General features: G+C 36.1%; 1 protein-coding gene across 4 annotated transcripts in view; it reads right to left on the bottom strand.

Annotated features, from left to right (window-relative positions):
* Positions 1–17,437, bottom strand: part of SREK1 (splicing regulatory glutamic acid and lysine rich protein 1) — a 37,679-nt gene extending 20,242 nt beyond the window's left edge. Inside the window, exons 1-5 of one of the 4 annotated variants that reach the window (XM_087443351.1) lie at positions 17,151–17,437; positions 10,406–10,539; positions 4,577–4,692; positions 410–574; positions 93–271 (exon numbers count right to left, since the gene is read on the bottom strand). In XM_087443351.1, coding sequence (XP_087299477.1) covers positions 93–271; positions 410–574; positions 4,577–4,692; positions 10,406–10,539; positions 17,151–17,311 — 755 coding nt within the window. In that variant the 5' untranslated portion in view covers positions 17,312–17,437. The other 3 variants (XM_004422885.3, XM_087443352.1, XM_087443353.1) reach the window with 3 other exon arrangements.
* Between the last annotated feature and the right edge of the window lie 243 nt (positions 17,438–17,680).

The raw sequence follows: 17,680 nt of genomic DNA, 5'->3' as shown, positions 1-17,680 counted from the left end.
CTATTAAAAAGAAAAAAAAAAGCCTTAATTACATGAAACATACTTTAAATTTTTTCAAAATTATTAAAATTTCTTTGTTTAGGGTTTCTTACTTCAGTGGCCTGTCTCCAAACATAACTCCATTAAAAGCAAGGGCCCTTGGTACAGAATTTTGGTCTGCAAATTCCACAAAAGCAAACCGAGTTGGCTGAGTCTCATCACCTGCCATCCGCACAAACTTCACTTCTCCAACTTGTTTAAAAAATTCAAGTAGTTGATCAGCTGTTGTTGTCTGAAGAAACAAAGTAACACTTTAATAAAGTATATTGTTTTTAAAAAAACAGGTAAATATTTTTTCAATCAATATGATTTTTAAGAAGGGGAAAAGAATAAGAGGTCCTACCACTCAGTTTCTTCCTAAATTAGTTACCTGGGAATTCAAATTGCCAACATAGACTGTTCTCCTAATTTCATCGATTTTGGAAGGATCCACATTTCCCATAAGTGGTGGCTGTGGTATCTCTCCGAGTGTTGCAATGTTGGGGTCTAGTGCTGCTGCCGGTATAGCTCCCAAACTACTAAGGGAAACACCCAGCTATAAAAAAACAAACAAACAAAAAAAAAACACAGAGCACATATTTTCTATTAGCATCAAAAATTACCATTCTCTAATTTTGAAAAGAATTGATGAACTCAACAAGAATGGGAAGAGACTACGGACTCGGAACTTTAAGGCAGGTATATGTCTAAATTATTGAGAGTAAGGTCACAGCAGTTCTAATGTAATTAGAAATACAATGTATTTCTTAACTATCTGGGCATTTTAACACTTTTAATCTTAGCACTAAAAACAGACAGTCAATTCTCGTTATTTGCAGTAGTTATGTCTTATAAAGTTGCCACAAACACTGAATTATCAAATACTGAATCAATGCTCCTAGGGAAAATACAGTGCTAGGTTCCTGCGAGCCTCTAATCACAACATTGTCAGCAACGGATAAAGACATAACCTTGTTTTACGTGTGTTTCTGTGTAAAGACACCTTATTTAATATATATCCTTGATTTATTAAGATTGAACTCATGGCCAGTGACACTATCAACTCATGCCTGAATGAACTTTATCTAACGCGTGTATTTTCTATGTAAGGCACATCACAGCCTTTCAGCCCTTAGGAACACTAGACAACACTTTAGCACTACACATGGGGGCTAATTTAAACAGCAAAATCACCAACAAAAAGCACAAAAATGTGAAAAACATGGCACTGAGCAGACCACAAAAAAACACTTATTTAGCATGAGAGCTAAAGCAAGACAGCAAAGTGTTGCTCTGTTTGACCTCATCTGGGAACATCAAGCAACTCCAATTTTTCATCATTCTGTGTGTGTCAATGGATGACCACAAAAGCACAACAATTATTGACTTTGAGGTTTCAAATAAATTTTAGCTAGTAGGTGAATTCACAAATAATGATAATTGACTGTACCTTGGGCATTCAATGACACTGATTGTGTATGTGAGTTCCTAACAGGTAATAATCATAGCACCTAAGTTTTGATGGGTTATTAACTTAATTCTCATATCAATCCAAAGAGACAAGTATTATTATGCCAATTCCACAGATAAAGAAAAAGACTTAAAGAAATTAGTAATTTTCCGAAACCTACTCAACTACCAAGTAGTAAAAGCAAGGTACCACCACATGCAAGACTAAAACTGAAACAGGGACAAAGTTTCCTAACAAAAGAAACCTAAAATATTAAACCCTTATTCATACTCTGGTAGTTAAAGGACAAACCTTTGAATGATCTTTCATAACCTTATTAAATTCAGTTTTCAGTTCAAGCATTAAGGAACATGTTCTTAATGTGAATTTAAACTAGAAAAGATAAAAGATCTCAGAATTTGATAACGGGAAATTTTGCAGAATTAACAAAAAGACTTTTCAAAGAAAAAAACAACACTGCAATTTTCATTTCCATTTATGCAATTTAAGAAAAGTTTGAGCACCAACTACATATTATGTTGTTGCAAAACTACTAAGATTTAACAACTGTTAAGTAACAACTTCCTAAAGGTGAAAATACAAGTTTACAAACGAGTATCACTTAGGCTTGTCATAGCAGCCAGTGTGTGATCTTTTTAAAACATGCCAAATCACGTCTTACTCCTACTTGAAACTCATAAATGGCTTCTAATTACCTTTAGAATAAAACTCAAACTCCTTTCCATGGCCTAAAAAGAACTACATAATCAGTGCCTGTCTATCCCTCCAATCTCAAAACACACACCACCCTCTCCCTCACTCACTAGGCTTCAACCACACTGACTCCCATTCTGTACCATGAACACCCAAGTTTTTCCCACCTTAGCACTTTTCACTTGGCATTGCTTCTGCCTAGAAAGCTTCAGCTTCTGCCAGCTGAATCCTTCAAGCATCAGGTCAATCACCCCCTCCAAGAGGCTTTCCCTGACCTTACATAAAGCCTCATTTACTCTCTACCATACTCTGTTTTATTCCTTCCTAGTATTTATTATAATCTGTGGTATCTTGCTAACAGATCTTAGATATGTGGCTCACTATCAGCATTCCAAGTTATCATAAGTTGTAGAAAATATCTTAGTTCCAAGACCGGCGAGTGATCTCTGAGTCAAGGCTACCACCCTCGGAGCCTAGCCTCTCTCCATGTGTTGCTCCTGTAATCACACTCCTTTTTCCCTTACCTTGTCTTCTATGGTCTAAGGTACACAGATGAGTGAGGGTCATACCTTATATTTTTTTACACTGTGCAAGAGAATTATTAGATACAGTCGAGCTAAATCATAAATATGAGTCTTATTGTTAGTTTTGCATGGATTTAAAGCATTAAACTGGCCTTTCCAGGTATTCCCAGCTGTCAATCCCTTTGACTTGCAAATTTCTCCACTGGGACATATAATTATAGATGTGGAATGGGCTTTTCCAATCCTCTAATCCAACCCCTTTGTTTTTCAAACGTAAAGATCCTTCAGTTCTTTTTTACACTTTTTCCTGTCTCTCTCTCCTTTTCACTATAGCATTCTTCCATACCTGTGCTATTTAATATGGTACTCACTGATCACATACGGCTATGTGAATTTTAATTATTAAATTCAATGCCTCAGTCACACTAGCTACATTTCAAGTGCTCAACAGCAAAATGTTGCTAGTGGCTACCCTACTTGATAGTACAGATATAGACATTTCCATTATAGCAGAAAGTTCTATTGGATGTGGCTGCTCTGTAACAATACAATTACCCTTCTTTAGATTAGTCTATTTTGGTCTGAGGGACCTAAGTATTTAGTTGCCCTATCAGTCACTGATGAGTTAAAGATGATCTCGACTCCAGATGTAACATTTTTGCCTTCTGACATAGAAAATTTGGCCTCCTTGAAGATGTGACTTTTAAGGAGAAACCTTATGGAAGAGTGAACCTTTTTTTTTTGTTTTTTGTTTTGTTTTTTTTGAGGAAGATTAGCCTGGAGCTAACATCTGTTGCCAATCCTCCTCTTTTTTGCTGAGGAAGACTGGCCCCAGGCTAACACCCGTGCCCATTTTCCTCTACTTTACGTGGGACGCTGCTACAGCATGGCTTGATAAGTGATGCGTAGGTCCGTGCCTGGGATCCGAACCTCTGAACCCCAGGCCACCAAAGGGGAGCGTGCACACTTAACCGCTATGCCACCAGGCCAGCCCCACAGTGAACCTTTTTAATGTCTGGAAAAGAAATGTTCTAGGCGGAGGATGAATAAGCACAAAAGCTCTAAGGCAGAAATATGATTGGCATGTCCAAGAAACAACAAAGCCAATATGGCTGAAGTAGAGTGAGCCAGGGAAACAAGTAGGAAAAAAGTCAGAGAGGGAACCAAGAGCCAAATGACAATGGGCCACCTTTCCCAAGTTTTCTGACATTATTCTTCATAAATTATGCTTTGTCTTGGGTTTATTTTTGAAGAAAAATAATCCTTCTTAGGTTTATTTTTGAAGGAAAATGACCCTTCTTTTAAAACAAAACATGACCAGAATCTTTTACCTACAAACCAAGAGCCCAGTAACAGCAAAATCCTTTTTTAATCCCACTTGGAAACCACAAAGGAGGCATTAAATTACTACTTAATTCCATAGTTAATGAAAAAATATTTTTGCCATGTTTTTATCTTGTTACATTTTCTCAGTATCAGACAAATGCTTCTGTGAGATATTTTTTCCTATTACCAAGGCTGTGGATCATTTCACATTTTTTAAATGTATTTAGTCCTCATGAACTTGGAAATATAGTTACCTAGATTCTCCAATTCTCCATGCTATCTAAAACACAGAGTTTCAATAACTGATTTTCTAATGACTAATCTAGTCTAGTTCTCAAATTTAAATGAATCCCCAACTACTTCAGAAGTAATTCCAAAACGCAGTTTAAGTCAGTGATAATATGGGGGGAAAAAATTTAGTAGACATTTCTAATCCTTTCCATTAAAAAAAAGATTCAAAACGGAAATAATTTTCTAAGCTCTTTCTTCAACTGACTACACAGTTGAACATTCACCCTTTTAGAAGAGGGTGTACAGTACTTACTGTAGTCAAGGGGTTTGGGGTCGGTATGGGAAGCAAGCCTGCACCAGGCATCAGACTTGTCATGGTTGGAGCAGGAGCCAATAAAGAGAGGGCTTTAGATTCCTCTGGGATTTTACCTGCAGAGGCAAGTTTCAAACATTACAGAAAGCAGAAACACCACACAAACTTTACACTATGATTTTACAATTACCCTTGCACTTAAAAAATAATAATAATAAATGAATCTATCAGATCCATATAAAGAAATAATTAAGAACTTAAGTCTTTCCTTTTATCCTGCTCTACTAGGAAAAACAAAAGTGAGCAAAACTTCAAAGACTAACAATCTCATTAATGGAATATTATTTTAAAAACTGAATAATGTAGACAATTATTTAACACTTTGAGCTATGGGTCACCTGTACTGGAAACTTAATGTTCATGAACCAAACGATATCAAGCATGGACGCTTTCCCAGGACGGTGTTTTCGCGGTGATCGAAAGTTGTGTTACACATGACAACCGTTCGTGTTGGCTGCATCACTAATAGCACACAGAACATCAGATACAGAAAAGAAGAACATTTTTTAAAGTTTAATCCCCAGAAATGGCAAATAACCAAATTAGTCAAAAAAAAGAAAAAGAGAAAACAAATATGTGCGAATTGAAATTTGTTCCTTACTAAGTGCCCCTATCCTGCTACTGAAACTACCTACTTGTGATGCAAACAATTTTGATAACCTTCCAATAGATTCCATTCAACTTTAAGCAGACAGAAACACAAAGGCCCACTGCTTGTAATCAGCTTCAATTTAAAAGGAAGCCTCTACGCACTCAATTAATAAGGAATCTCACCAACACTGGAGATGCCTAAAAGAATCTAGTTCCAAAGAATATGCCTCGGGAAACTTAAAATTTTTGAGAATGACTAACAAAAAAGTTCCCTACTCTCAGGAAACTTCTTAAACTATTGACTTTTAGAACCAATTTATGTATACTTATTTGAAGAAGGGTGGTTAATGCCTAAATGTCTTGCTTATAAACATCTTAACTGCCTAATAACAATAATGGCAACAATACTAAAATAATCTTAGACACTAAGAAGAAAATATCTCTACAACTAAAAAATGAAAAATTTACTCTGAAATAAGTACATCAATTTGCCATATTTAATTACTGAACTCTAAGCAATTGATTTTGATGAGGACTGCAACTTTCATGCATTTTTCCTGGTCGTCTCTCTCCTCCATCCAAAAAAAATATTAAAAAGTTCACTACATACAGTTATTTTAAAAGAACTACTCATAATTATGTGGTAGTTGCCTACATATTTCCATAAGAATTCTTCAAAAGTAATTTAAAACACAGTGTACGAAGTCAAGCTAAATTGAAAATAGCATATGGAGTAAATTTTCAAAAGCACCATGCTAGGTTTTAGTGGTAAAAATTCTATTTAAAACAACCAGATGTGCGGGGATAAATCTCTAAACAATATTATCTGAATATATCTCTAAACATGGATGGAATTCAAGACGATCTGAAAACTTGCTTTAAATAATGATTACGCCTGACAAAGGAACAGAAAAACTACATTTTATTAGCTTTAGCAAATGCCTACTTTTTTCTAAGCTTCGCAACATCTAAGTCTATACTACCTTAATTTACTAATTTCAAAAACAAAGTTATTTTATTATTTCGTGTAAATTCTGCATAAGCACAGATTTTTTAACATGCATAAAGATAAATAAAAGGTAACTAGGCCTTACTGAAAACATCAAAAAACAATAATTTGTTTTATATTTATTAGTTACTAGTATTAACACACATGTATCTGTATACCCACATATATACTATACTATTTATATTGCTATCAGACCTGTTTTATCATAAATAGGTATTACTTTCAAAATGTTTGTAAAAACTGAACACATCTTGATAAATCAATTGAGGTTCTGAGGTGCAAACTCTATACTTCACTACCCTAATTTATGCATCTAAAAAACAAATTAAGAGTTCCAGTCTAATAATGTCCCCAATTTAACATTACTTGTCAATTAAATAAGCAAAACTATCCATATAAGACAGTATAGAAAGACTACACAAACAAAAAGGGTATTCAACACAAGCCAAAAGTTGATCACTTAATATTATAAAGACTTTTACTTTTGGCTTAAAAAAACTATCAGCATAATTGTCTGACCCTCACTGCCTCTAACAGTAGTAACAAACTATTATAAATATTAAGTCTAACTGTAAGCAAAATATTGTTTTCTTATTCTAATTACCATTAAAAATACTTTAAGAAAAAAGTTCCATCCCTTAATGTCCAAGATAGAATTCTATCAAATTTACACTCCAAATACTATGAGTGTACAAAAGTATAAAACCAGTAAGCATTCAGCATTTTTCCCAAACTATACTCCTCAAAAACTGAGAGGAAAAACATCTCTCACAGTATTAAAGTATTAATCCTAATCTTAGAATCCATTCAGAAGCTAGTAACCTCTGAAAATTTTTCAACAAAAAATTCAAGCAAGCAGAGAAACACACACACAAGTAAGTACTCCAGTTTCTCAAATATCCATTCCCCACATAGGAAACTAAAAGTCTTTATACGTCAAGGAAATGTTATTTTCTACGAACTATCATAAAAGTGAAAGTCTGTTCTTGTCCTCTACCCCCCAATTTTTATAAGAAATTTACTTATTTTCCTTGATGATTTTGTATGCCTAAAATTCTAGGGGGAAGGATGAAAACTAAAAGCTATCAGTTGGTTTTTATGAGAGATGCAGACTTGGGAGAAAAGCTGCAAAAATGTTGCACTGAGATCAAAAAGTGTTCCTAAGAATCTGACCCGTGTTTTAGTGTTTCAAGAACAAAAAGTGCTTGATCAGCGTATCAACACCAGTTAAGACTCACTCTAAGCTTCACAACACTGTATCCTAATTTACTGTGAAAATTTATTTTATCTTAAGGTTGACTCTGCTAATCATCTCCCAACATAATTTGCAACACAACGTTATGAACCCTTAATGGAATACCATTTACAAAGAACTGGAAAACCAGCTCACAAGTTAAAGTGAAAGAGATTTAACAAAACAAAAACAAAAACAAAAACAAAAAAAAGGGACAAAATAAAGAAAATGAAATAAAAGTAAAACAATAAAAAACAGAGACAGGGCGTCCATCTTCTGCGGTTCAGACTCCGATCTCATTTCCCCAATGAAGGTTTCACTTGACGGCAGGTTTAGTGGCATGGCAAACAATGCCTAACTCAGGCAAGTGTAACAGGTCTGCCTTGGCCAGTCTAGTCATCTAATAATGCACAAATATCACATAGAGAAAACATACAAAACCAAATTAATAGTCAAAATCCATCTACCAGAAAATGTGGACATAAAGTTACGACTGATGATTAGGCTGACACCCTTGTTATGTTTGACCTTATCTTTTTCTAAGTGTTAACATTTATAAAAAGAAATCTGAGATGCACGCAACAACAAAAAGAGATCATATTTGGATGAGTATAATGAAAAGTATATTTTATTTTGAAATGGCATGTTTTATTAACAATAGCTAATGCTTACTATATATGAAACTACTACACATCAAACATGACTTATACAGCTTAGGATCCTCTCATATTACTGTCTGCACTGAAAAAACAGCAAATTGAAAGAAACTGAAAAAACTTTTCTTAAAATTGTTTCTATGGTTTTCTTATTTCTTTCATACTGCTGTTTCTATAACATCGAGGAAATGTAAGCAGTGAAGTAAACAGAAGACTGCTTACAGCACCACAGTATATCTCCTCTCACAGAGCTTACTCCACTGGAACTCTTCCCTTTGGTTTATTTCAAACTCACTTTGCTATCTTTTTTAGTAAAATAATACAGTATTACTTCGCTTGTAGTGCATAATCAGATCTTTAACAGCTCACTGTGACATTCTTCAGGTTCTATAAATTCATCTCTATTGTATTTACTTTAACTAATGAAAAAATGTACATATGAAAGTTTTTCCAATACCAATTATTTCATAGGTTAGTGTTCTAAAATACTTATAACTAAATTGCAATAAAAATATACTTAAATTTTCATGTTCAAAAGTAGTGAAACTTTGTCTCCAAATGGTAATATTAAAAACATTCAAAAGCTATTATAATACATGTGCATTTATTCACCTCTATCAAGTAAAACAAACAAAAAAGGGAACCTCTACACGCCCATAACCATGAACGTTTACGAAAAATCACGGTCAGGGCTTCTCACATATATGAAAAATTCTATGGGACTACAGCAAGGTTCCAACAAAGCAAGACTGATAAAATTATTTCTTCCAATTCAGTAATAAACCAACGTAACACAAGATCCTGTGCTGCTGGTGGCATAATTTTCTGATACAATTAATATTCCCATTTAATAAACTTTCTACCTGATTCCTTTTTTCCCATGCAGTTCATTTGGTGTGAAATTGATATCAACTTGTTGTGCAGAACTAAACCATTACCAGCTCTTTTCTCACCTTGCTCTCCAATTTTGGGCTCACTGTCCCCTTAAGGATCAGTAGATAAGCACAGATTTAGGAAATAATTAATTTTCATCTATTTTTATTCTCCCTACCCCACTCTAACCCCCAGGCATGGGAAAAATACTTTCAAATTTATCTGAAAAAATTCAGAATGTCCTATTCTGGAACTTCAAAAATAACAGAATGGTACTCACTGTATCTGACTGTAATGTTTTTGACATCCCAGAATAGGTATTCTGAAATAAGCATAAAGCCTTGAAAGTGTAGCAAACTTTATTATACATTAAGTTATTTTAATGTTAGCCTGGTTTCTAAAAGATGTTTTAAAACATTACATATGAAAGCTCAGTAAACTGTTTCAGATAAATTTTTTATGTTGCAGTTAGCACCAGTCACCAGTGAAAATATATTTTAAAGACATTTAAATCATAATAACCCAATTCTAAAATCCATGTACACATGCCATAGTCAGTGTTCTGAATACAAGTTAATTACACACCAGAACTGTCAAATTCAGCATAGCCTATTACATGTGAGTGGCTCTGTAAACAGAAGTTACTAAAAAAATAAATATTAGTAATAATTAGCTCTTAAAGCAGGTCAAGTCATAAATTTAACAAATAAATAAAAGGCCTTTGGCCTTGTTCCCATCTTCAACAACTATTTCCTTGATTGAGGCTTTGGAAAATTGCTTTCTGTGATTTTTCTTCAACTGCCCCCTCCCCCAAAAAAAGCCAGTAAAAGAAAAAAGTAAATTCCAGTTGCACAGCAAACAATTACAATGAATATGAAATAATGGTCTCAGTAACAACTAAGGTAAATTACCTTAAGAGGATACTTAAAGCTTAAATTATGAAAATTTTTTCTTATAAACAAATATCATTTAACTCTAATTTGGCAAAATGTGTACACTATTTTAATTTATGTAATATCATTAATACTGTATACACAGGGGCAAATGCTTGCTTACTTACACATTTAAAATAATTTTCCCTACCAACTTAATACTTTTTTTAATTTGAAAAAGCTTTCTTTACAACTTGCAAATTGACTAGAGAAAGCCAAAGCAAACCAGAAAAGCCAAGTAATTTATGAAGTTTTTAAATGTTTAGCTATAAAATCTCAAACATACATTAAGTAATAAATTAACCATTTTAATATATTTCATTATTAGATAAAACTTCCTTCCTTCTCCAAATTTCATTCTTAAACACACACACCCCCGAGTACTATATACTTGCCAATTTCCAGGAAAACCAAAGTTAGTAACAGACAGGACAGAGATTTAAATAATAGAAAAAAAACATGTGAGATACCAACCTTCAGCACAAGGAACAACTATGAGAGCTCTGTCAATAAAAACCGTGTTAGTTAGATGCTGGGCCACGCCAACACTTGATGGGTCACGAAACTTAACATAACATACTTTGGAAGAAAAAGCAAGAGGCGCGTTGCTGCAAGATAAAAAGAAAAACGATTGGACTAATAAACACTTGGTTTTTGTCACTTTCATTTAAAATTTCTTTCTTACATCTTCACATCACATTACATAATCAAGGCAAGAATTTTTGGTGCTAAGTATCATTAAGACATGAATTAGCAAAATTTAGTATTTTAATGGTGATTTGTTTGCAAAGACTGAGGCAATCTAGGCAGGCCTAGAGCCTTATTTGTGAAAACCTGAAATTTAAATAAATGAATTCTTAATCTGAGTGAAATGTGTAAACAGCTGATTTAACCCAAAGATGTTCAACCAGTGTATCATCATCAGTAGGCAAAATCCCTTTATAAAAGCCCCAATTCTCAAGACTCCAAGTTTTGTAACCACTTGCAACCCTTCCTAATGTGACTCCCTGGCATTTAAATCACTAAAAACTTCACAACAGTCTTTGAAACAATCAGATAACATGGAACCTAAAATTAAGGTCTTTTTCATATACTTACTAGGCTATTTTAGGCTAGGTAGCCTTGTGATTTTCCAGACAAAAGATTTTGCAAACAAAATTTTACATATTTCATATGCAAAAGAGCATAGACTCTTACAAGTCCCACTAGATTCAGTTCAATCTAGGCAGGCCTATAGTAAAAAGGAACTAGACACAGCACAGATGAAAGCAATTTTTCCATAATATGACTCCATCTTGTTAGATTCCAAAATATCCTATCCTCATGGATGATCATTTTGTCAATCTGTCCATAATTATTTTCAGTTGAAGTCTATAAGTGTCTTAGCAAGAAAGAAAAGACCCAAACTAAATATATATCTAATAAATAAGATAAATGCTCAATCCTTTAAAACATTATGATTTTTCACACTAAAAAAGAAGAGAGATCATTTGAAAAATATCACATATGCCTTGTGCAATAACAGTAGTTTACTTTACAAAACAAGTCAAGGAAGTTGATCACAATCCTAGACCTGGCAAATGGCAAAGATGGGACTTAAAGTCTAATCAACTAATTAAATATCTCATGCAACCTTAATCATTCAACTAACCGAGAATTTTTAAACTATTTTAATGTAGTATTTAATTAGTAATTCCACAAATATTCATCATTTTTAAAATAAAAAAATCTTTCACATATAGCAACAAATCCATCTTGATAATGGTTAAATATACATAATTATGCTATTGACCAAACACTGTGATGATAAATTATATTTGCGTTTAGAACTTTAAACTATTTTTATTATTATTAACGTAAGTAGTCAGGCTAATTAAAGTTGCAAAAATGAAAATAAGACCCTACCTCTTTCTCACTCAGCTCAACTCAATTCACTCCTGCCTAAGGTCATCCACTCCAGGCTTCAGGCCAGCCCATTCCAACCCTCCTCTCCTCAACATTTAAGTCAAGTACTTTATGCATCTGTCACTGAGGTAAACATGCATCCGGATTTAACTCACCTTTACGTTACCAAATCTCCAATTTAGACCTCTCCTGAGCTCTAGACTCCTAGATCCAAGCGCCTGCTGCAACAGTACACCTTGATAGTCATGGGGCCCACCCCTTAATTTAGTGAGTCTAAAATAAATTCATCATCCTCCTTCCTGTCAACGTTGCCCTTTGTCCTATACTTTATATCTCAGTTAAAGATACATTACCCAACTCAAAATCTGGGAGTCACTAATGTTCACTAAATTATTAGTGAATTAATCTGTTCACCAAATATTTCCAAATCTCCTTCTGACTACATGGTAAAATTCCATTTCATTGTTCCTTGAAGTTTAAAAGTGGCCATGCAACTTGCTTTGGCTAATTAAATAGGAGCAAAACTGACATGTGTCACTATTTGGTAGCTTTAAGCGGCACTGCTCGGCTCTTTTCCTCTGCCACAGAGACCAGCAACACTTGAGAGACGGGTGGCTGCCACAGCAGCTTCAACCCAGCGTGCGTGACCACAATGGGGAGCGTTCCCCACCCCACCAGTTTAGTATAAGTAATCATCTGTTTTTACCAAACTACAATTTGAGGGTTGTTTCCATCTTTGACTCTTCTCTCTTTATTCAGACAACTGGTCATTAAATCATGTGAAGACTGCCTCCCAAATATCTGTCACATTAATTCTTTCATCATCCTCATTATCAATGTCTTAATTCAGGCCCTCATCATCTCTCACCTGGATTACTACAATCGCTCCTAACCAATCCTCCAATCTCAACTCCTTATTAATGGTCTTCCACAAAAGCTGCCAGAGTAATCTTTCTAAACCCTAAATTTCATCATGTCACTCCACTCCTTAAATTTCCTCAAAGCCACCCTTCCGTTCTTGGTTCGTCATCTAAATGCACCAAAATACCTGTGGTTCTCAGAACACATCCTGAACATCTGGGCCATCTTTGGACATATTGTTCCATTTGGCTATGATGTCCTCTCTAACTCCCTTTTTGAATGGTAATTCCACTTTTCTTCAAGGGTCAGGTTTACAAGTCTTCTGGAAAGCCATTTTAAGATACCAAAGTGATTTAGGTACCCCTCCTATACATGCTACCAAGACATTCTACATACTTTCAGCATAGACCTTTATCTGTTTCCTGTCGTGAAACCCTCAACATATCTTGTAAACACGTCCAGCTACAACTCATTAGCCACATGACACAAGGGCCCATTTCACTGGCTAACCAGCAACCTATAATTTGCGTGGCTTGACTAAAGGGACTTGGAACAATCAGATAATTTCTCTTGGGCTGGAAAATCACTTCGAGTCAGGGCCTGGGTCAGATGCCAGATGAGTGAGTACAGAATAAGACTTCAAAGAAACTGAACAGATACACAGAAACAAACTGAGCCAACAATAAAGCCTGTGAGAAGACACAGATAGTCACCTTAGATGCTGATACCTTTCTGGGTCCCAGTCCCAGTTCCCACAAGGCCTAACTGTACTATAGTCTTTATTCTTCAATTTAGGGAAATCTCCATCTTTTTAGTAATGTCTCTTTTTGAGCTAGACTGGTAACATTGTTTTTGTCCTTTGCCACCAAAAAAATCTGTAATTAAACTGAGCTACTAAAGCCCTAGCAATTGCAACAATATACTCTCTTTTATCACTGAAATTTTCAAGAACCTCACAAGCCACCACTCAAAGTACATTTCCTAAATTGACAGATCCTTTTGTGCAAGAATGGAAACCTAAATAATCACTGTTGAAAATAAAAACACATTTCCAAATACTCCTACTTGAAACCCACATCTTTTCAAATTTAAAACATCCACAGGAATAGGAAATATGAGCATGGTTAGTAAAGCAACTACATGTTAAGACATGCCCCCAACATTTGATAAGCCCCACGGACTGGTTAAAATAGACCGGTCTGCTCTGAACAGCATCATCATAGGAGCATGGATACTAGACACGTCTACACCACTGCTTTAAGCAATTTTCTTCACCTTCATCTCTAATCACCTTCCTTAAAATGGAGAGTAAAGATCAATTTATATTTACTTTATAAAAATGTAAACATTTGCACTTTTCAGGAGAGGTAATAACACTATTTTATTTTGAACATTATAGGCTAAAATATGATACAGCGGCAAGCCTAAAGAGCAATGATGAATATCTCAGCACACAAATGTATTAGTTTATGCGTAAATCAGTATGTTTCCAAGTCTTATATTTAGATCTCTCTAGTATATCTAAACTAATGACTAGATTTACTTTTTTTAATTAAATAGCATTATCATTTTAAAGTGTAATTTTGACCTACAGTTTTAATTTTTAGAAGGCAGCTACATATTCCATCTGGTCTAAAGAAAGTAGCGGTTCCCAAAGCAGCACCCAAATAAAGCAGATTTTACTTTGACCACATTTGTTGAATCAAGTTTCACTTTTTTTAATATAAAACTTCCTACAATCATTTTCCCAAAATCAGAATTTCTCAGTGGGAATTTAATGCAGAAATCACAGAACCAACTTTTTGAGCATCAGTTAAATTTCCTGGGTCCTAACTGGTTATTTTGTTTTTCATTAAATATGGTGACGGCACTGTACAATGTTTTAAAAAGTCAATGTGGTAATAATACATCCAGTATCTTATTATATTAATATACATCCTTTGAGGATCAATCAAAAAGGATATAATCCAAAACATGGACAAAGTATACAGTTTACGTACGAAAACATTAATCATAACAGGGTTTCTCAGTAGGGCTCCAGTGACACTCTGGATGGCACAATTCTTCCTTGTGTAAGACTTTCTTATGAATTACTAACACCCACTAAATGCCAGCAGGCCTCATTCATGGTTGACAATCAGAAATACACATTTTCAAATGCTTCTAGCTAAAATCCACTGACTTATAACACACACACACACACACACACACATACACAAGCAACCAAATATCCAATGACAGAATTTCAAAAACACATTAACACTTAAGACATATTACAGTCTTTAAATATTATTACTATAAATAAAATGCAGCAATATGAAAAATGCTTATTACAGGGTGAATGAAAAAAGTTTACAATCACAGTGTATAAATCCTTGGATTACACTATATTAAAATAAACACACATATCAAAAGGACTAGAGGGAATTACATGAAAATGGACAGAGGTTTTGAGAGGGTGGTATCACATGTGGTGTTTCTTTTTCTCCATTTCTCAAAGTGACTATACTGGTTATATTAATTTTTTTAACTAAATAAACTTAAATAAGTAGTTGACAGATTTTACCTTTCTTATTAGTACTTTTTAAGACCAGAGCAGTGAAGAAACCCAGCGAGCAAAAAATCAACACAGGTGTTGATGTTAGAAATGGTGTTAGAAATAGGACAAGATTACCCTTCAGGGGTTAGTCACTTGACAGAGGGCACAGGGGAATTTACAGGGTGCAGATAATCCTTATCTGGGTGCTGGTTACACAGGTATTTTCACTTTGTGAAAATTCATGATGCTGTACACTTATCCATGCACTTTTCTGTATGCACATTATACCTCAATAATAAGCTTACTGAAAAAAAAAATTTCCTACTACTGTAAAAAGGTTTCCATGACATATGAGATTCATTTATTTTGCAAAGTTAAAACAGAAATTCTGGTTACTTATCATCTGGCAGCATAAAAAAGATGACAAATAAGAATTTTTAACGTTTACAATGAATGTCTACACTAATCCTTAATGTTTAAAAACTAAAAAGCACCTGAATCACTGCCTCATGCCAAAAGAATAAAATTTTAAATCTGAATTTTCATATTAGCAACCAAATTCTTACAAAGTTAACGAGAAATTATTTTCACATTCTATTAAAGATATATATTCCCAAATTTAAAACAAATGAATTTCTACTCAGCTCCCAGAGATGTCCATGACACCACAAAACAATTATGTCTTCAATACAACTACTATTATTGCATTTTTATCCATTTCTGCCCAAATCTGCAAACACATCTTTAACATAAGAACCAGGTTATGACAACTTCATTACAGAGCAGAAAACGTGCTGTTAGTAAAGCATGTCAATATTTTTGAAAAACAGGAATAAGGGATTGCACTTATGGAAAAACCGGTTAAGGATTTTGCCTGGCCCATGTGTTTTATTTCTGTTACAGTCTTGCAAAATGTATTACAGTTTGTGACACACTAACTCCACATTAATGCACCATGTTTAAGTAAAGAGCTTTTTATTCTCTTTGACTTGTAAAACCCCAATCATCCCTTCTTTCAAAGGATTTTGACACAAAATACTGAGGATTTTAAGATTCCAAGATCTAAAAGAAAAAAACACAGTTTATGCGTGTAAGAATGTGAACTACCTGCAAATCCCTTACAAATTTTGTGAGTAGATAGTATTATCCAAGGGAAATCTCACTTCAAAATACACTACTTAGGAAGTGTCTGCGACCTGTGAACGCCAGTCGAGATCTGGACTTCTAGAAGTACACAGCAGGGATAATCCCGCACCGACTGATACTTTCTCTTAAAGGTTCAGGACCGTGTCACCTTCCAGGAGGAAATTTTAATCTGTTGCCAAAAGGATGAATAGACATGATCTTCATCAACATGGATGGGCTCGGTTAGGGTAACCAAGAAGATGCTAAGTTTGTGAACACCGCCCTGGGGACAAACAGAGCCCTGATTCCACCTTGTCAGCCGCAGGCTTTCTCGCCAGCAATAACGGCCTGACACTGAGGCCCTAAGAACTGGACAGTTTCTCAGGCGCAGTCTCCGCGCTTTTCACGTTGCAAAACGCTAACAGGCGTCTACCATGAGGACTATTCCGGGCCCATCTGCGGCCATCTTAAGTTCGGGAAAAAAAGGGGGAGGAGGCATGAATTCGAGGACCCGGCGGCGACCACAAGTCCAAGAAGCAAGAAAAAGGCAACCTGTCTAAAGCCTCTCTAAGGGCCCGGTGCAGGGGTTAACCCTCCAAGTCCCACTAACAAGGAGGGCAGGCCTGCGGAGCCCCAGGCCCCCGCGCCCTCATGAAACATGGGCACCAAGGGAAGCCCGGCGTCACGTGACGGGCACCGCGCGCCCCCGTCCGCGCTCTCCCCCACGCCTCGGTTCCCGAGGTCTCTATGGCGCCCGCGCCCCTCCCCCAGCCGAGCTCGAGCACTTACTCCGGGGGGTAGAGCCGCAGCTCCTCGATTTCTCCTAGGAAAGAAAAAAGCGTCCGCATCTGCTCGCTGGTCACCGCCGACGACAAATTCGTCACCTGAATCACCGCCGTAGGGGTGAGGCCGAAGCCCAAGCCCAAACCGAAGCCGCCGCCGCTGTTCATCCCGACCCCGCTGCCGCTGCCTCCCGCTCCCCAACGTCTACGACGCGTCAGCGACGGAGCCGGGAAAGCAGAGAACGCGCGGCCGCGAGCGCGCTCCCGCTGGCGAATTCACGGCGACGGGCAGGTCTAGCCGCCCGTTTCACGACTCCCCTGCTCCCAGGGCTGCGCGCGCCAGCCGGAAGCGTCGCCTCGGTAACCCGGCGGCTATCGCGAGGCTGAGGCCTGGTGCTGTCGGTCCGGGAAGCTGTGGCTTCAGCTTCTCTGCTCTCCAAGATTTTTATCGGTTCTTTTTCCCGGCTACAACTCGAGCAAATTCTCGTGCTCCTGTAAACGTGGGAGACCCAGCTCTTTGCGGTCTTTACTCTAGGT

The sequence above is a fragment of the Ceratotherium simum genome, chromosome 18 (assembly GCF_057802395.1).
Source record: "Ceratotherium simum simum isolate JZ-2026a chromosome 18, ASM5780239v1, whole genome shotgun sequence".
Taxonomy (NCBI): Eukaryota; Metazoa; Chordata; class Mammalia; order Perissodactyla; family Rhinocerotidae; genus Ceratotherium; species Ceratotherium simum.
The sequence above is the reverse complement of the archived record's forward strand: the minus strand, read 5'-3'. Positions and strand labels throughout refer to the sequence as shown.